Raw genomic sequence first — 21262 nt, 5'->3', positions numbered from 1 at the left:
AATACAACATGTTCTAATAATTACCTACATTGTATAGAATACATAAACGATATATGTTTATTAAATTTCTAATATAAGTGTGTTCCTTTGTTATAGTTTTAACGTGACAAGTCTTACCAAATTAGAGTTTCTAGCTCTAGATATCAATGGTAATAATTATTTATCATTGGTCTGCTAAAATTCATTTGGATGCCATGAATCTTGGAGAAACGATTAAAGAAGGAAATAAGACTTCTAGTCATGAAAAAGCAAAAGCCATGATTTTTTTTCGACATCATCTTCATGAGGGATTAAAGATTGAATATCTTACGGTAAAGGAATGTCTTGTGGCAAAGTTTAAAAGAAAGGTACGATAATAAAAAAATAAAAAAAAAAAAACAATAATTCTTCCTAAAGTTTGTTATGGTTGAATGCACCTAAGGTTGCAAGATTTTAAATCCGTAAGTGATTACTATTCCCATTTATCGATATGTTTAAAAAGTGTTATGAACTTATATCAAGTTTTCTCGTGGTTGAACAAAACAATAAGCTATTTATGAAAAATCATGAATCTCGACTAACTTAGAGATTCCCTGAAGCAAATGATGTAATTTTAAATAATCATGGTTATGGTAATAATCATTCATATTTTAAGAAAATCACAAATATTAATGATTATATAGGAAAAACTTCACAAAATAAGAGCTCTAAAAGTGTTGAAAATCAATGCATTCGAGTGGTATGAAGGGGCATTGGTCTCGTATCTATTAAGCTTCATTGAAGGAGCAAACTTTGCATTTCAAAATGATGTATTTGACCCTTCAAACATGACACGTTTGGTTGTTCCAGACTTCTTTGAGTCTCTTAAAGAGAAAATTGATGACATTCAAAGAGTAGCAAATACTTCCTTTTAATTTTAATAATGTCCAAAACTAATATTAATTTATGATTTTTTTTTTCATTTACAAGTTAATTTTGATTTGAGAGTTATTATATTTTTTTATATATATATAGTGAAGAATCATGGACATTTCTCATATTTTTGTTGATTCAAAGATGAAAAATGAAGACTTATGTTTGGCAAATAGTGCAACACACAATACCAAGTTCTCAGACTTGAATGAATAATTTTTACAATTTAACAATTCATATTTCAAAAAGTAAAAAATATTTTTTTTAGATTGACAATTCTTGAAGCAAACAATACAATATCAAGTTCTCTGAATGAATAATTTTTGTGTATATTCTATATTTCAATAAAGTAAAGTACAGGTATACAAATACCAAAAATAGCTAGCAGATCTCCTAACAAACATCTTAACAATTCTCAACCTAATATATGAATATCCTAACAGATGAATATCTTTACAATTTAACAATTCATATTGTTGTTATTTCATCACATAGTTATTATTATTTTTAATCTATATTTTAAAATGTTCCCAAAATCCTATGAAGGCGTCAACAGAATTAACTGAAATTATTGTAAAAAGAATTTATATGATAATTTTTTAATCTTTTCAAAATTTTGATTTACAACTCAATATCCTATTTTCATCTGCTAATATTTTACACTTTTTTTATAAACAAAAAAATATATATATATCAACACTTAAAATATAGAGTGTGAATAATAATTCTTATGCATCTTTTCGTTTTGAAATCTTTAGATTTAAAACTTAACTTTAATGTAAGACCAAAAATATACGTAAAGTAGTTGAAACTCATAATCAATTTTAAGAACCATATAGTTTTAAGATTATATATATTTAAATGCTACATATTATATATAAATATAGAGATAAAATACAATTGGAAATAAAAGGTATAAACATCACTTGATATTTGAATCGCCTAATCAGTTCCAAATTCAAATGACTTAAGAGATTGATGAACCTCGAAACTATCGTCTAACTTACTAGACCGCACAAAAACTACATAGTTTAATCTCCCCTCACAAGTACAGCTAGAGACAAGACGACATCAGTTGCAAGACCTGCTCAAGAGGCTAAATGAGCAGTTGGGTTTAGACGAATTGACTAGACGGGGCTTGCGCAGAGGTGTGGAAAGACGGGGGTGTGGTGACCTCCAATAAGCTTTCTGTACCTCCACACGCTATACTCAACGACGGTGGCTCTATACCCTGAAAGCAAGTTTTGGGTGAAACTCTCTCCAATAAAGACCTCGATACATGGAAATAGTTTTTTGGATTATTTTCTATATAAAGGTGGTGAATCATAGGAGAGGAAGTCCATGTTTTCAAAAAGCGGCCCCGCCCTTCATCTAAATTAGTTTGTTTATTAAAAAAATCTATTTAATTAACTGGAATTAAAAAAGTCATCAATGAAATTTTAGTTTACATGAATTTTCATTTTAAAAAATGGAAATAACCATACTTGAGTGTTCATAAAATTTTTGGTGGTTTTGATAATCTAATTCTTAAAGTTCACTTTGAGGCATTATATGCTACATTTGTCAACTTTTGACTTACAAAATTGCCTAATTCTTTGAATTTGTTAAAAGAGACAAAATAAATTTTTGTTCTGATTCTTTCTACCAAATGAATTTAGAAAGAAATTTTTTGTAGCATTAAAAATGAAGATTAGAAGTTTTCTAAAGTAGCATTATTCAATTTATGCTTCCAATATAATATCATAGAGATTACTTTTTGAATTTGGTAGTGCCAATTTTTGGTTTGAAGTTGTGTTTATTGTTGTCGAAGTTTAAAATGTCGATATCGATGAAAGTATCAAAGTTTTTTTTAAAGATATTTTCAAGATTGATAATTAATAAAAAAAAAATGTAGATGAAAATATTGATAATTAATAAATATTTCTAAAAAAATGTTAAAATAATAATAAAAAAAAAAAGTTGAATTAGTATGATTTTTAAACAAGTTGACATATCTATTATTTACATTAATATTTATATTAGTGGTATTTTGTTGTTTATATTTTATATTTTATGGATTTTTTTTACAATGTAATGGAAATATCGATTTACTCCTTATGTCGATGTCGAACTTATGAAAACGCGGAAATATCAATCAAAATATTGATATGTCCTTTTATTAGTATAATTGAAGGTAGGAGGATTCGAATCACAAATATCGTATTTATAATATGATAGCCTATATATATATATATATAATATAGACATGTTGCCTTTGATTATTTGTTATAAGATAGTGAAATTTGCAGTTTAGGGGTCAAACATCCAGCACAATTAGTGGCAATATTTATAATAAATACTATGAACTCACAAATAAATTTGTTGTAAGGTGCAATTTGCACATATGATTAATTAACCATTACAATTTTAAAGAAATTGTCGCAATCAATTCTCAAATTTTGCTTAGTGCATTTTTATTTTTTATTTTGCCAATATTCTTGATTTAGAACAAGAGCGTTATTTGACTTATAATTTGTACCATCTTTCTTTCTCTATTCTCTATTCAACTTGACATGATCCTCACAAAATATGTTATTCTTGCGAGTAGGAGAGTTTTCTTTTATATCACCACTTAATTTTTTATATTTGTGTGGATTCATGTGTTAGAGTAACTAATTATTTATGATAGACTATCATTTTGCTATATTCCAAAATATTTTCAATCATTTTTTCATTTATAACAATTTCTCAAAATTAAGATGGAGGATCAAACATGACCATTGATATGATATGATGCTTTATTCACAAAGCTATGCTCAATTTGGGAGCTTTTGTGTTTGTATTATTATGACTTCGAAAAGGAAAAAAAAAATAAAAACTAGAAAGATAAACCTCTTTGCCTAATTGTATAATGTGTACACATGAATAATAATATTCAAATTTAGTTTAAAAGAATAAATGGCGTTAATATAGTTTTAAATTTTATTTTATCTTCATTTACTCATACTTTAAATTGACCAATGAATAATCATAAATGATATTGACATGTACTACAATCTAAGAGATTAAAGATTCAATTCTCACCTTACTATTACTATATTTAAAAAAAATTGACCAATCAATCAAGTCACCATGATAAATGTGAAATGCTTCCAAAACCAAATGATTTAAGTGTGTTTTTTTTTCCGAGACAAAACCAAATGACAAATTTTCAATATGAAATAAATAAATAATTAGCAATCATTTTGTCAAATTCAAAACTACTTTTAATAACAATTTCATGTCAAGCGGATATTCTAAAATTACTTTTGTCCTTTTAAAAATCACTCGAAAAATACTTTTATTCATTTACTATTTATTTTAATACTTAAAAGTATAAAATAAAACATTGAATTTCAATAAATATATACTTTGAAGTGATTTTAAACATGACAAAATTGATTTGAATTGTTTCAAAATCACTCTTAAACATGCATTTAGGCCTATTTGAATTAACTTGAAAAAAAATGTTTTTCAAAACCTCATTTTCACTTAACACTTTTCATGAAAAAACTATTTCAAACAAAAACCCTCACAAACTTCGCAACTCATTTTCAAAAGTATTTTTGTATACAAATTTGTTTGATTTGTTATATCAATAATGTCAAAATATTGTAAAGAATGAACACAAAGTACTATAAACTAATAATTTAAAATAATGGAACGTTGGTCGACAATAGTGGTAATCACAGTTAGTCGTAAGAGTTAGCTAAATAGTAGCATGAAAGATGAAATATCCTATTGAGTGGGTCTAAATTACTAGTAGGTGTGAATGATGAACATCAGTTTGATATTGTGATGTAACTTGCTAGGATAACGATATAACTTATTTTCTTCCTAAGTTGATCATGTCTTCGATAGCAACGTGTATTCATTGCTACCACTACTAATTAAAAGTAAACCATAAGTTCAACCCAAAATCTAATCAAAACTTTATTATATATTACGGCAAATTATAATCCTCAATTTATCTATTTGATTTATTAACTTTAAAAACCTATTTACTAGGTTCCTAAACTTTTAGTTTTATGCCTAAATGGTTTTTGAACTTTCAATTTTCTGTTTAATAAATTATTGATAATTTCAATTTTTTTAAAAGTTAATTGATCTATTAGATTCAAAATTTTGAATTTTATGTCTAATGAAACTCTAAAGTTTCAATTTTGTATCTAGTATTTTTTCTTTTTTATTGAAAATGAAAACTCTTTGGACTAAATTCGTAAGTTAACATGTATATTAGTACCAAGTATTGGCTACCATTAGAGTTACCAGACTCAGAAATCAAACATTTGATATCGAAATTGATGGTACAAATTTTATGTCAGTTGTGCTATGCTCATGTTTCCTGAGCTGCGAAGATTATTTGAAACCATAACCTAGAATTTTTCAATAGTACTTGGAGCCCGTCATTTTCTTTAATCTTTCAATGTGGAATTGTTTTCTTTCAATATTTTCCATTCAACTACATACACCTTCCTAAATTTTTAACACTAATTTGAGATGTGAATTTAATAAATAAAAATATATTTTACAATTTTCTTCATGTAACTATTACATTTAATGTAAATAAAATACTATTATTTATATAATCAATAACTTTACTACATATTTTAAAGATTGTGGAGCATATGATTGAACATACACAAAAAAATAAGGTTATAATTGTAAAAAGAAAACATATATCTAAAAAAACATATATTTAAAAGCATGGCCAACAATTAAGCCAATTTCATGTATACAAAAATATATTGTTCATTAATATAGTCAAGCTAATTAGCCCTCTCAAATTGAAGCAAATAAGACCTCGTGGTGGGACTATTAAAGAAAAATCGATCTTTTAGATATTTGTGGCAAGTAGGTTTATAAGGATGACTCGATCATCCTCATACTATTCCTTGATATCAAATTACTATATATGATGATTATTAAACACTATAAACTAATAATTTCAAATTTTACTTAAAAAACACTTTCGCTAGCTAAGTTTTTTTTTTCCTTTTAGTATATTATCATTCGAATTAGTCAGCTAAGTTTTTTTTTTCCTTTTAGTATATTATCATTCGAATTAGTCGTTAGAGTTGGTTGTTGGAGATGAACGAAGAAGATCTTAGTTTTGGAGTTGGTCACCCGAGGTGAATATCGATATTGGTCGTCATAGATGGTTATTATCAAGGTGGTCTTTGCTGGAGTTGTCGAAAGTGGTTGATGGAACTTGGAGTTAGTCGTTGGAATTAGTCACACCAAAAGTAATCAACGAAATTGATTGCCGGATATGTCACTAGAATATAGTAGCGAGGGTCGACAGATAGAATAATAAATAACATTGAAAAGAAGAAGAATTGAGGATGAGATGAAGTGAATTAGTAAAAATAACTAACTCAACTCTATCGATATTTAAAGTTTATGGGTCAAATATTGAGTGAATTATTTTTCCATAATATAATCTAACATGATGGAACCTAGCATATGAAATTTCCCTGATATTTTTCATTTTGGAGTAAAGATAAAAGATGGAACAGACGGAATTTAAGGAAATTCAGCAATTTCTCTTCCAAGATTCCCACTGTCATCTTCGTAGTGACAAATACATCGTTTGCCACACGCCCATCTTATTAAATCATACACATTAACATAATGTTACTTTTTCTGTATGATTTTGAATTTAAAATGTGTAATTGTACAACTTTGCAGCGCAATACATTAAAAATGATATCTTCTGACTTCCACTCTCTTTTTCCATTTGTTTTTTTTTTAAAAAAAAAAACATAAAAAGAAAAAATCAATTTATTTTCATTTTTATTTCCTGTAATTAAGTAACCGACAAAAATATTAGAAATTGAAATGATAAAAAGCTACGGACTGATTTGATTTAATTTAATTTTAATGATAAGAAGCACCCCCATGGACTGCATTGGGATTGGCAAATGTGTCACGAGAAGGGTCTCCGTAATTATCTATTTTACAAAATCAAAACTTATGAACAACTTTCTTCATCTACATTTTAAAATTATTTCCAAAGTTTTAAGCTAAAAAATGAAAAAAAAAATAAATAACAACAATTTTGCTTTCAACATTTCAATCGTGTTTTTTAATATTTTGGACTGAGGTAAATTAGAAAGGTTTGAATAGAACTAGCTCTAGATATTGAATACGTATAAAATAATTTGATTCTTCTTCACTGTAGTCAATACGAAAGAACATCATACAAAGCATGCAAGCAAAATTCTGTATGCGTGTTGGTCACTTTGATTTCTAAAGTGTGAAATAATTATAAAAAGCGTTGATCATTCAATTTCAATTTTTATACATTTTAGGCTATTAATATTGACTTTAGTTGACCTAAGTCGAATCAATCATCGAGCAATTGATTAGATTGTTTTGATTTTTCTTAAATCAATGTCATTTCAATCTAAGTTTAGATTTGACCTATCAGGCCCAAAAGACAACTCTCTCATTTGTTTCAAACACATGATCATTGGATTCATCCAACATTCCAAACCCTAAAGGCAACCATTCCCATGAGAACATTAGCCTAAAAGGGATAATTTTCACACAAAAAGAAAACATAAATTTAAGGACTTTTCAGAACAATTAACATGTAAAAGAGAGAACAGAACACTTATGATTCCAAGTTAACTAAACCATAAGAAGAAGCTTCCTTGCCTACAACCCAAGGCAAAATCACTCATAATATTCCTATCCCATTTCCAACAAATAAGCACCATTTTTCAAAACCTTTTATATTTCCTTGATTCTTTGTCTTCATAAAAGGCTCACACCCATTTCTCCTTTTGCAGTGAATTAATAATAATAATGTCCCTTATTATAAGTCCTCCTCCTCCTCAAGCTGTCAACTTGGGGGGCTCCCAATCATTGAGAAGATTTTCCTGTACATTCTTGACTAAAAGATCCTCATGTATATTACAGCAAAAGAAAAACTATGGCAACTGCAAGAAGAAGAAAACAAACAACAGATTATCCACCGATGTCAAGCTACATTTCGTCTCGTCGTGCTTAAAGGATGATTCCTTTTCCCGCTTAGATTCAAGATCAAATTCTCCATCAGAAATGATTGAGAGGTTTTACAAATGCATCAACGAAAAGAACTTGAAGGAATTGAGCAGTTACATCTCAGAAGACTGCCACATTGAAGACTCCTTGTTCGTTGAACCATTTATAGGGAAGAAGGTAAAATGAGCTAATGTTAGATATTCCTTTATTTCCGTTCTCATTCATACTTCTATAGATGTATGACAGAAATTTGATTTTTTTTACGAGTCTATGGAACCTAACTGCAGGCAGCTCTGCGTTTCTTTGAAGAACTAACTCATAGCATGGGTCCAGATGTGAAGTTTAGAATCCATAACATCTACGAAAGACGCGTTTCCAGCGTAGGAGCAATCTGGCATTTAGGTAGTTCTATCTAGAACAACCCTACAATTCAAAATCTATCATTCTAAAACATTGACAAACCTAATTATCATTTGGCAGAGTGGAAGAACATGGAGATTCCCTTCACCAAGGGTTGCACCTTCATCGACATAAGAAATGAAGAAAGAAAAACTATACAGTTAACCATAAATAAACTTAGTACCTAATATTTTCAATTGATTGAAGAAATAAGATCTTAATTACATCAAATGCAACTCTTTTACAGGAAGGCACAAATTATAATTGAACCACAAATAAAAGCAGGACATCTAATCTTGGTGAGTACACAAGCCATCACTTCCAACCAATTTCAAATCATTCAACACTTGAAAAGGAGTAAAATCATTCAATATTCATTCAATTGAAATCAAAGTAAATTGTGTGTATTAGCAAATGTTCAATTTGTTGGACTGATGGGGCGCTGTCTATAACTAATATCAGGCTATAATGAAGCTTGTGACTTTATTGCTCGCCAAGTATCCAGCAATTCCAGAATGTAAGTCAAATTTAATACTCTATGCCACAGATCTTCGTGAGCAAAAGCTTCTTATTAAACATTAAAGATGCATGAATTATGTCTCCTGTAGGGCTGATAAAAGTTTCTCAACAACGTTGGGTAAAGTGGATGTCAAAGATCTGTATAATTCTCTTCAAGCTTCTCTTGGACAGCTTTTTGAAGAGTTATCTAACCTTTATACATTTTGGGGCTGAACTGTATAGTAATGTACTCAAATTTTTACATTATGTTATAAAGTCTTTCAAGTAAAGGATACATCATATACACACACGATGATTTATTCTGTTCGTGGACATGGAAACGATTGTAAACATACAAAACATCCCCTTCTAGTCATCATTTCCATCACGACTCAGATATGTTTCTAACAAAGAGAAAACAGCCAATGGACCAAGAAGGGGAGGGAGTGGTGGGGGCTTACTCAACGCTGCAATTGGGTCTGCTTTCTCTTTGGTAACCACAGACTCTCCCTCAGAATCATTCTTCATTCCTTGCCTTTGTATTGATGAAGCTAGACTACCTATCAAATTACAGTTCAACAATTGTTTCATGTAATGGAATTGCAAAACAAGGAAACAAACAAAAAAGAAACAGTAAAATTATATTACATGTTTGGTTCAATTAACTTTTGTCTATATAATCTTTGTACTCTAAAAACTAAAAAGATTCAAATAGGTTGCAGAATTTGAATGGTTGAATAATAAGTTTAACTAATATACCTTTAAAAAAAATTTAATAAGTTTTTGAACTTCCAATTTTGTACCCTGAAACTATATTTTCAGTAATTTTATTGTTCAATGCTTTTGACCTAAAATCAACCTACTAAAAGACCCTTAAAAAATATGTCATGTAAGTATTAAACAAATTCGCGGCCTAACCTAATAGATACAAAATTGAGATTCCAAGATCTATTCAAAAACATTATAAAATACAGGGAGTTGTTAACTTTAGAAGTTCAGAACTTATCCGAAACTTTTTAAGGTACAAAGACTAAATCGAAAAAACTCCGAAAACTTAGGAGCCAAAAAAAAAATATGGAAAGATTAAATCGATCAAAGAGAAGGGACAATACCCCATGATCCTTTCAGAGGATGGATCGGTCTAAATTTGTTCTTTACAGTCAATAAGGCAGCTGCACCACGCATATATATTTTACAACCTTCAGCAATTAAGCTTCCCCAAACTTAGAGACCAATCAGTTCAATATCACAGGAGCAGAGATTATATATCCAATCTGATCACAATAGGCAAAACAACAGAACTCATCAGTTCCAAGAGACATAAACTTAGGATCAAGAGAGACAAATTTCACACACACACTCTTTTCATATCCAAACACAGAAAACGATATTAACGATCGTAATGGAAAAGAACTTGAAGCAGTAAGTAAGATTAACGAAAACTAACGAAACTTAAAGCACCGATTAACAAAGAATGTTGCGAGAGATGAAAGTGATAAAGAATTAGATCAGATATGAGAAAAGCAAGATGAGAGTGTCCGTACTCCGATCTTCTGCAATCGTCGCCGTTCCGGTGTTGAGATTGGCGCATAAGAAGTTGCGAGTTTTGGTTGTGGGGGGGGGGGGGGGGGGGGGGGGGGGCGAACTTTCGGGAATCTTCATGGACCAAATTACGTGTCTTAAGATATTGGGCTTGGTTCTCCAATTGGCCCACCAAAACTGGCCCGTTGAGCTTGAGCCCAAGACCTGAAGACTTGTAGTCGATGTTAGTCTATTTTAGTGAATCAGTAATATCGACATCAGAACTTCCATTTCTTTGTCGAAGTAATATTATAGTTCATGGGACTTGAAAAATAATCCATCAAAATGTTTAATATCCGATAAAAATATTAATAAAATATCAACGTCCATGAATATTTATGAAAAAGTTATAAGAATAAAAAGTTTTTAAAAAGATGTTTAAATTAATAAATAAACATTCTATCTTTTTTAAACCACATAAAATGTTCACTATTCATATTATATTCAAATTACTTACATTTTATTGTTTATTGTTTATGTTTCATGATTTTCATTTTACGAAATAATAGAAATATTGATTTATCCCTCAGGTGATGTCGAACCTATAGAAATGTAGAAATATTGACAGCGATGTCGATATGTTGAAGAAAAGTTAATACCATGATCCTAAATGGTGCTTGAATTTCGACTTTTCATTTTTGTTATTTTTCACTTATTGTCTTGGTTAGGACTTCTGTTAAGAAATCATAAAATTTGTAATTGTATTAATCCTTATCATGATAACACTAGAATCACACGTGGTCCCTATCCATTTCCTTTCAATTGTCCAATTTTAATTCATGCAATTTAAAATCTCAATAAATCTTAAATTCAGTCCTTTTTAGTTTATTATTAATTTTAAAAAAAATATTTAATATTTGTACTATAATTTTTTAAAACATATATACATATTATATTTTCTTAAATAAAATTATTATTATTAAGATTTATTAAAAATAAATAACTAAAATTAGATCATTAAAAATACAATTAGAATTGAACAAACTTCAAACTGACCAACTACCTTCCTCCTTCATATTTGGTGCTCACGTTAAAAAAAAATCACCGTATTTTCTCCCAAATAATAGGGGTGGTAGTCGGTTCGGGTTTGTCGGTTTTGAGATCAACCAATAACCAAATCAAGTCAATCGATTTTACATCCAAATCAATACCCAATAAAAAAACAAAACCATTGGATTGGTTTTATTTGGAACGATTTATTATCGGTTTGATTTTCGATTTTTGGCATTTTTCTTTTTCTTTTAATTTTTATTTTTATTACCACTTTATTTTGAATTGGTCATTTTTGTTAATTTAAAATTAAAATTGGGTCTTTTTTTTTATACATACACCATAATAATTTAAATACTAAAAGATAGTTTATTTTTAAGGGTATATATATACTATTGGATTGGTTTTGTTTTGATTGGTTTTCTAATAAAAAACTGTTGGTTTTTTTTTTGCCCTTAATCCCAAATTAATTAATTTTAATTAATTAATTAATATTTTGATGATAACAAACTTGCTTTTATTTATTGGACCTCAAACGAATAAGATAAGACCGAAACAAGTTAATGGAGAAAACCCGAGCTTATGACATGACATAACTTTTCTCATAAAAGTGGACTAATTGAAATGTGCCATTTAGAATGATGGAGAAGCGACACATAGTGGACTTTTGATTTTTGGATTGTTCTTTAAAAAACAAATTTAAAAATAAAATGCATTATTTTATGTTTGTGTGCTAATTTTGGACACATGAACTTTTGCTTCTTTTTTTTTTTTTTTAATTTTAAAAGAAATGATTCTGATATATATATATATATATATATATATAATCTAACTACTAGTTGAATTTAAAATCTCAATCATTCAATTTTCTTTTACCAATATCCAATGACCCAAATCAAATCTTATGTATTGTGAAGATAAAATTTGTTGAGCAAAAGTTTATAAATCTACTCTTCAAGAGAGTTTTCACATTGTTCTTCATTTCCAAATTCATTGTAAAGGTTGCTCTTGATCCCAACAAGAGTGGTTGTAACGGCTTAATCCTCAATCATGGAGGATCAGGTTTGTTCTTGCCCTCGAAGAAAAGGAATATTGTAGCGGTTTGACTCTAAGTCGTGAAAAGAGTCAAGTTCATAGTGACATACCTAAGAGGTGCTTGGGAAGTGGATATATGTCGGTTGTGCCGAACCACCATAAAATTTCCAATATTAATTTCTCTATCTCTCTCCTACTTTAATTTTGCAATTAATTTTTTGTTATTTTTTATTGCATGAAATTAATTGCAATATTTGTTCCTTAAATTAATTGCTTAATGTTGTTGAGATTAGTGTCCCAATTCTTGATCTCGTAGCTTGTAAACATTTCGTAAACATATTGTTATTAATAAAATAAATGTTATTTTATAAACATTTACTCACCAATAAACTAAGACTCGTGGTTATTTCATATAACTTAAGCATGTATGTAGAGACATACGAGTAGATCATGCCTTAAGTAATAACCAAAATGGTCTGTAGTTGATGGATAAAGGAGGGATACGTTATCCTGTTGACACTACGGATACGACCCGCTTTGTAGATGTTACAAGTGTTGTAAAGTGCTACAAATGGTTTGATCCTGATCATTCATATGGAGACATGCAAGTGGGGAATTCTAATACAAAGAGTTTGTATAAGATCGAACCATGAAATGATTAGTCTCTTTATATAATGTCGTTGATAATTGAGACTTACATCTCACTAAAATGACCATAGGTGACATGATCTTAATCCTGAGTGAGCTGGAAACTCCTACCTATGAGGGTGGTCCTTTGCTTTGTATGGGTGAGAGTGGCCAGATTGCCAACTCAACAACCTACCATTTTGGGATTCGTCTGATTGGGGAGCTGTGAACTCAGCTACACAAGACGAAATTCACTCCTTCCTCGAAGCAGGAGTAAGTAGATAAATTGCTCCCTTAAAGACTGATTTCGGGTCTTAAACATAGTGGCCACACCCTCTCCTTGCCCGAAAGGACTTAGTCATAGTAGGACTATGACTTATTGTTCATTAGAGAAATTAGTGGTACTTAAGGAGTTAAATGTAACTACATGGGGCAAAACAGTGAATTGGCCCTGTTGTACTTATGGACGATTTGTGAATGGTCATCGCACTGTTGATTGTTCATATGTACACAGAAATATATCTGTAGTGCAAATAGTGCAGCTGTCGGTCTTTAATGGAGTGACCAACAATTAACGAATGGTTGATCTCGTGATTAAAGAGTTTAATCAGTTATTTACATACCATTGGAGCTTGAAGCTACAAGTCCATGAGGTTCTCTAGGTAGCTCAATGAGTTCAAGTTGAGAATCAGATTTTGGGTTAATTTGCAAACTAACAAGAGGAAATTCAATTATATGTGATATAATTGATTTGATTTATTTGATACATTATCATTAGAGGAATTAATATAAATATGATTTATATTATATACCATAAAATAGAAAAAGAACTATAATTTATATGTTTCATATGATGAAATATTAAAACTATAGGTTATAAATATAATATGATAAATTGGTTATTATATTTATTTATAACATATTAATTATATGATAATTAATTATTTTTTTTTCTTTAATAACTAAATTGAGTGGGAGGTTATTGGAAGTTTAATGGTAACTTTGAGATAAAAAGGAAAATTGTTTTCCAAATCAATTAGTTAATTTTTTCATTCAGAATAATCTCACAAAAGGCTATCAAGGAAAAGTGTTTTACTAAACAATAGCATAGAGAGCATACACGATTGAGTTACGAGTTTACTATACGATAGTTACTTGCTTACTCGTTGCTACAGATCGAGTAGTAAAGTCTATACGACAAGCTTCGTCTTTCTAAACGATCGAGTATTTCGTCTATACGACAGATAACTTACATCTCCCACTTACTCGATCGTCTACCTCCTGCTTTCCTCAATCCAAAATCATACAGAGCCCACAACTCCGGGATTCTCACACTGAGAATACCAAGGTAACATTTGTGGTGGTATTCTAATTCCATTCGAGGATCGAGTTGGACTCGATTGGGATCAAGGTTCATTTAGACGTTCATTGAGATCGAGTTTTGATCATTGTATTCGACGTTCGTGCTAATTGAACGAGTTGCTTAATGATCGAGGAATACTTGAAGAAAGGTTCTTCAAATGTTTGCATACTTTATCCCTGCTTGTTCCTTAAAGAAGCATGCCTGTAATTTAATGTTTATGAATAATTGTTTCCATTTAGACTATAATTGTTTGCGTTATTTCTCAATGGAATTGGGAACGATTCACTTCCACTTAGATCTCGATTCAGAGTTCCTTCAAATGTCTATTTAGATTGGTTGAATTGATCTTTACATATCTCATACCAATCTTCATACTAGAATCAAATTGAGTTCTTTAAAGTAGTATTATTAACTTGATTATTTTGAATTGAAATTATTTGCATGAATTTATTGTTTAAATTAATTTTGCACCAAAAAGTTTGTTAATTTGTTTAATTGGGCCCACACTTAGTAAAAAAGTATTAATTAGTTTTATTAAACCCTATTCACCTCTCATAATGTTATCATACGGATCCAACAAAAACCGATCTAATTCATGTCCAATTTTATACTAAAAAATCAAATCAAATCATTGTATCGATTTAGATTTGTTTGGTTTCTCGATTTTTTCGATTCTTTTTGTTGCACTCTACCAAATACGGAACCCCAAATCTAAAAGAAATATTTTTTCAAAAATGGATATATATTTTTTAATTTCATATCTTGAAGTAGTACTTTTCTCAAACCACTGATTGAGAAGAATTTTTTCAAAAACTGGAAAAGAATTTGTCTAAATTTTTCAATTAATGACCAACTCGTTGTATCTAATTTGTCCTCTAAGTAAAGTATTAATTACCATTTTAAAATTCTGTAATGAAATTAACAATATAGAATGTGAGAAAAATGTAAACAATAAAAATCGAGAAAGAGATTTTCGTAGTTTGTTAATAGTGCATTCGTTATGTCTATGAATCAAAAGAAGTGTGATATTTGTTAATAGTGCATTCGTTATGTCTATGAGTAGAGGGAGAGATCAATTTACTATTGAAACATTTATATGTAACATCTTAAAATTTAGAGACTAAGGCCATGTTTACCAAGCCGTAACGAAAAAATGTACTGGATTGCTTATGAATTTTGTCACATTTACTATTACTGTTACCTCTGAGGGTCAAACTATATCGGTAACAGTAAAAGTTCATAATTTTTTTTCTTTAAAACAGTAATAACAATGGTAATCGTAACGATAACCAAAACGATAATGGTAATGGTACGACATAATTCTCAAACACAATTGGATTGAGCATGTTCTGTTCGTTAATCAATTTGCATTTCTTATTACAGATTTAGAAATGTGCCTCGTGTGTCAGTATGGATGTAAAACACAAGTAAACAATACCAAATATAATCAAATAGCGCCTACCTTCACATTATCTCACATTATCATTGATTCATTATATTTTTATTAGGGTAAATATGATATAAATCAAAATCAAACTCAAAATTTAAGGATGAAATGTATAACATTTTTAAAAATTAGAAACTGGATGAAAACTAAACTGAAGAACGTATTCTTTCTCCTCTAAATTTAATTTGATGAAGAAAAGTCAAAATGATATTTGCAATAGGGTTTGGGGTTTGTTTGTCTTAGAAATTGGGCGACAAGTAGTCCAAGAAAGAACGATACGTCGGCAAGAAAATGACCTGAATTTTGGAAAGCCAAAATGAAAGAAACGTAGAGTGGAGTAGATGTGTAACTTTCTTTTGCTTGCACGTCTTCTCGTTTTAGAAAGCAAATGTTACACCTCTATCTCCACGGCGGACACTTTTTATTTTTTAATTAGATTACATGATTTAATTACAAATTTTAAGGGGAGTTCCACACCTTATTAGATTATGAAAAGCATGTAAATAACAACAAAAGTAATCACTTGAGATTCACCTTTTACTTTACCGTTGATGGATTACTTTTCATCGGATGTAAATGTGATCTAAATTTTATAAACTTATCAATTTATATGTTTTATTATATTTTGTTTAGATAATCATTGGGTAACACTTATAATTTATTAATTAAACGCTCAAAGTTTCATGAGAGAATCAATTTAGACTATTAGTTAGGATTTCCGTTGAAAATCGTATATTTTGTTAAATAGTCTAAATTGATTCACTTTTGACAACTTACAAGATTAATTGATATAGTTGTAAGTCTCACATAATATTTTTTGGACAATATATAAATAAGAATATAAATTAATATAATTACAAAAGTTTAAAATTTAAATTGATATTATTAATAGTTTTTTAATTAATATAACCTGAGTTCTCTTTATGTTCAATTTAATTTTTATAATTTGAAAATCCAACTAATAATGATTAGATTAAAAAGAAGGTCGAATTACAAGTAGCTAAATATTATATTTAATTTTAAGACTTTATAAACTGTTCAAAACGTCTTTAAGCTCTTAATTTTGGGTTAAATTTATAGGTTTAATTTCTAAACTTTGAAATATTAGATAATTATAGGACTAAACTTGTAAAGAAAAAAAGTATTCTAATCAATATTTTGGTTAACTATCAATCACGTAATTAGCGATCCACCCTTTAAAGAAAAACAAATGAAATACAAATAAATAAATATGCAAGAAGAGAGAGTGGTGTTATTTTCCTTTTTTCTTTTTTCTTTTTTATTACTTTTTGTTATTGAAAATTTAATTTAATTTCTGTAAACCTTGATTCTCCTTTTAATTTCCTTCTGCAGCTCTTCCTCACCATCCACTTCTTCCAGTTCCTGAAAACAGACGACGTCGTTTTCATGCAATTAATCAAATAATTAAAATACCATTTTTTTTATATATATTTCTAATAAATCTTAAAATTAGTTAAATAATAGAGAAAATACCAATTTTCAACCTTAAACTTTGGGGTTGTATCAATTTAAGGTTTAAATTAATAAATGTATCAATTTAAACCTAAACATTAGAGGTTGTATCAATTTAAACCAAAAACTAATAATTGTATCAATTTAAATCCTGAACTTTCATAAATGTATCAATTTAAATCTTTTATTATGTTTCATATGGATAAATAGTGTAAGACTTGCAATTTTATCAATTAGACCTTTAAAATTTACATAAATTTGATTGAAAAAATTAAATGTTTTATCTGATATTTGTCAAACTAAATCTAAAAAAGATGTAAATTGATGCGATTATGAAAATTTAGGATTTAAATTGATATACTCGTGAAAGTTTAGGATTTAAATTGATACAATTGTTAGTTTAAGGTTTAAAGTAATACAATCCAAAATTCAAGGTTTAAATTACAACCTCAAAAGTTCAAGGTTTAGATTATACAATTATTAATTTTGGATTTAAATTGATAGGATCCCTAAAGTTTAAGAGTATAAATTGAAATTTGACTTAATTAATAATAGTTATAGGGTAAGAAGATACAATATAATAAATATATTTCTAAATTTATAGTTAAAATACTAGTAGATAATGAGTTAATAAAATAGCAGACTAGATTTAAGAATTGAACCTTTGAAATTATAGTCTAGAATTAACGAGTTTCAAAATAACTAAAATGATATTTTAAATTAAAAATAATTAGCCAGTAAAAGGAAGGAACTAACTTTGGGTCCTAAAAACAGCCCGTACGGAACTCCGTCGAATTTATCCGTATGATGAATCTGTGACAAAATAAAAAAGTAAAATTAATCCGAAATTAAAAAAAAAAATAAAAATCACATTAATAATAATGAGGCAAAAACTGACGACATGTCGATAAGTACATGGTGGGCAGCAGCGACACGTCGTAAGTAGGGGACAGCGGCTATGGGACCCAATGGAAAACGACGGTGCACGAGGCCATCGTGGACGAACATGTAGGCCATCCCAAACACCGTAATTCCCAAACCCTGTTGAAAATTACTGATAAAAGTCAATGACCAATCATGGGACGACACGTCATACGAAGCTGACTTGGACTTCAATTTTCCTTCACCACTTTACTAAATTTGGGTTGGAAGGATTCTAAAGTTGGAACGTATGTATCATCCATTATTTTTCATAAAATTAGGAGAAAATACTTTTAAATATTGGATTTTAATATTTATAAGAAAAAGAAAAGGATTTGACCTAAATAACATTTTTTAGATAGATTACAATTTTATTTTCTAGATTTAGATGAAAATGGTATTTAGAATTTTGTTTTTAGCTTTCTACTTTGCTTTCTCTATTGTTCCTATTATAATTTTCATCTTTTTAAATAAATACTTACATTTTTATTTAAATTCTAACTAGAAGAACAACTTTTTTACAATTTTTTTTTTTAAAATTTGACTTGATTTTTTAAAATATCATTTAAAAGTGGTAATAAAACTTGAAACTTATAGATAAAAGAAGTATTTATAAACTTAATTTTCAAAAACTAGAAATTTAAAAAAAAAAATTGTTATAGCCTATGGGAAGGTGACTTAGTTTTAAAATTTCTTTTCTAATTACATTATTAGTCTTTTAATTTTAATTCTTATTTAAAATTGAATGTAATAAATATTAAAAGTGAAGAGTTTAAATCTTAATTTGGTATCTAAACTTTGAGTTGGTTTCATTTTAGTCCAAAAATTTTAAAATAACTACTTTAACCTTTATATCTTTGAAAACAATAATTTCTTTTAGTACAACAACTATAAAGGTATAAAGATTTAACTTCCAACCTACAAAAAAGAAGGTTACATGTCAATTACTACTCAACAACACTCATACCAGCTGAAAACAATAATTTTGGTTCATGTTGAATTACTTTATTCCATATTCATTTCTAATTTATGTGATTTGAGATCACGGCCATATTAAAACATAAGAACACATAATAAAAGAACTAAATCATTACTTTTGTTAAAAATAAAATAAAATGACAACCAAAATACCTTATTTTTAAAAGTTCGAACACTTTGAGAGACCAAAATGAAATAAATTAAAAAATAGAGACTAAAATATAGTTTTTTTTTAAAAAATAATAATAATAATAATAAATAAATAAAGAGAGAAGGAGACGTACGGCACCAAAACAGAGGCCGGGAAAGAAGCCTTGATTGAAGAAGCCAAAAGAAAGAAGAGAAATGGCTGGAACTGCGTTGATAATTGCAAACACATCGTTCAATTCAAAAGCTCCAACCCTCGGCCTGTGATGAGACTACTCAAAAAAGTATATATACACTTTACAAATTAATTTTTACTATATGCTTTTCAACATTATTATTAACACATTTAATGTAACACCTTATTACCTCGTGCATATCCCATAACGAACCATGCCATAGCTCTTTGTGAGCCCATCTCGCCCAAAATTCCATTCCCACCTGAAATAAAAACCCATCGATAAATAGAAAATGCTTTAAACATTTCGGAAGTTGTTGTAAACAAATCCCTTCAGTTACAACTCACAGCAGTGCCGATAGATAGTGCGAAAGTGCCGAACATTTCCCAAATCGGAATCTCTCTGCCCTGTAAATTAGATTGTAATACTCAGCTCTTTCCTTCTACAACTTGAATTTAACCTAACTTTGGTTTATTACCCTAAATTTAGACATACATATATAATTTTATCTCCAATTTATAATTCTCAAACCATTTCTTCGTCACTTTATTAATAAATGTCAATACATGGGGATAATTTTCTAGCACTAATAAAATTTTCATAACATAGCTACTCCACAAGATCAAATAATATATCAATTCTACCACATTCCATGCAATTTCAATATTATTTTATAGATTAAGCTTATTCCACCTATCACTGACATGTTGTGATGAAATGTCCAAATATATTGATAATTGAGTGCATCTTAAGCTATAAAATTTAACTTTGGCTATAACAATAATTTAATGGCATGAACTAAGGCAATACCTTGTCGAGGATTCCAGAGTTACTCCAAATTCAAAAACTTAAAGTCGATGGATATTAATGACAAAACAGATGAAAACAGAGTACCTCCATTTGCCAAGAGAATCTGTAATAAACAGCGATGGCAGCCATTGAAGTGAACCCAATGCTCGAAACAATTGCAGCTACCAAATAAGCATCTCTTTCCGCTTTCTTCCTCCCCATTTTCTTATCCACACTCATCTTCAATTCCTTAACCATTTCATCTTCTTCACTTTTCTTCTTCTTCATAGCCAGCAATCTTCTTGACCTCTGTTCCGCAAAACACCGCCATGGGAAGCTGTTTGAAAAACCCAGTCGTGGAGGCGGAGCTCCAGCCGGCCGATGAAAGAATCTCTGATTGAATGGCGCGGCGGTTGCAACGGCCGCAATCACCGTCGCCATGAAAGAAATGGGTACACGTTAAAAGATGGAAATTCAGACTAGATTTATTAAATGGAATTCGATATATATATATATATATATATATAAAGGATTTAAATTGAATTTGAGTTCTTTGTGGCTGCGTGTTGAATGTGAATCAGCAATTAGTTAAGAAAGAAGTCATTTTTGGTATAGTGGTGAAGGTACTAAAATAGCCTTTATACTTATTTTTCTTGTTAAGAGTTATGTGTATATAAGGGAAGTTATTGCCTATGTTTGTGTTATGTACCACCGTGTTTTGTTAGTTTTGTTCATCTAGTGTGGTAGTTGTTTCAATTTTTGTTATCAATACTTTTCATCTTTTCTTTTTTGGTTAACTTAGGCATGTAGTGAAGTTATGAAACTGCCCTTATATTTCTTCTAGAGATTGTTCATTAGCGTTTTCGTGTATTTATGTTAATGTTTTTTTATATTTATATATATAGTACATTTTTGGTT

The 21262-nt window shown here is 29.1% G+C and overlaps 3 protein-coding genes across 5 annotated transcripts; 1 reads left to right on the top strand and 2 right to left on the bottom strand.

The window, feature by feature from the left end:
* Positions 1–7613: 7613 nt before the first annotated feature.
* Positions 7614–9497, top strand: LOC120092809 (uncharacterized). Its single transcript, XM_039051015.2, has 6 exons — positions 7614–8097; positions 8208–8322; positions 8401–8479; positions 8567–8618; positions 8782–8836; positions 8928–9497. Exons 1-6 carry the CDS (start codon positions 7723–7725, stop codon positions 9104–9106), a joined length of 855 nt encoding a protein of 284 aa, XP_038906943.1. The 5' UTR covers positions 7614–7722; the 3' UTR covers positions 9107–9497.
* LOC150031724 (uncharacterized) lies at positions 8978–10440 on the bottom strand. Of its 2 annotated transcripts, none has more exons than XM_090307990.1 (3): positions 10362–10440; positions 9930–10091; positions 8978–9377 (listed from the first exon to the last, which is right to left on the bottom strand). In XM_090307990.1, exons 2-3 carry the CDS (start codon positions 10000–10002, stop codon positions 9187–9189), a joined length of 264 nt encoding a protein of 87 aa, XP_090164116.1. In that variant the 5' UTR covers positions 10003–10091; positions 10362–10440; the 3' UTR covers positions 8978–9186. The 2 variants fall into 2 exon arrangements, with proteins under 2 accessions (XP_090164116.1, XP_090164117.1); XM_090307991.1 differs by having other exon boundaries at positions 10265–10391.
* A 6541-nt stretch (positions 10441–16981) lies between these two features.
* Positions 16982–20983, bottom strand: LOC120092958 (beta-carotene 3-hydroxylase 1, chloroplastic-like). Of its 2 annotated transcripts, none has more exons than XM_039051225.2 (7): positions 20450–20983; positions 19903–19962; positions 19746–19817; positions 19517–19651; positions 18232–18374; positions 18090–18146; positions 16982–17243 (listed from the first exon to the last, which is right to left on the bottom strand). In XM_039051225.2, the coding sequence occupies exons 1-6, from the start codon at positions 20783–20785 to the stop codon at positions 18098–18100; spliced, it is 795 nt and encodes a 264-aa protein (XP_038907153.1). In that variant the 5' UTR covers positions 20786–20983; the 3' UTR covers positions 16982–17243; positions 18090–18097. The 2 variants fall into 2 exon arrangements, with proteins under 2 accessions (XP_038907153.1, XP_038907152.1); XM_039051224.2 differs by having other exon boundaries at positions 18249–18374.
* Between the last annotated feature and the right edge of the window lie 279 nt (positions 20984–21262).

Source organism: Benincasa hispida, chromosome 12, assembly GCF_027475165.1.
Source record: "Benincasa hispida cultivar pf3 chromosome 12, pf3_genome.v1.1, whole genome shotgun sequence".
Classification (NCBI taxonomy): Eukaryota; Viridiplantae; Streptophyta; class Magnoliopsida; order Cucurbitales; family Cucurbitaceae; genus Benincasa; species Benincasa hispida.
This window is presented reverse-complemented; position numbering and strand designations above follow the sequence as displayed.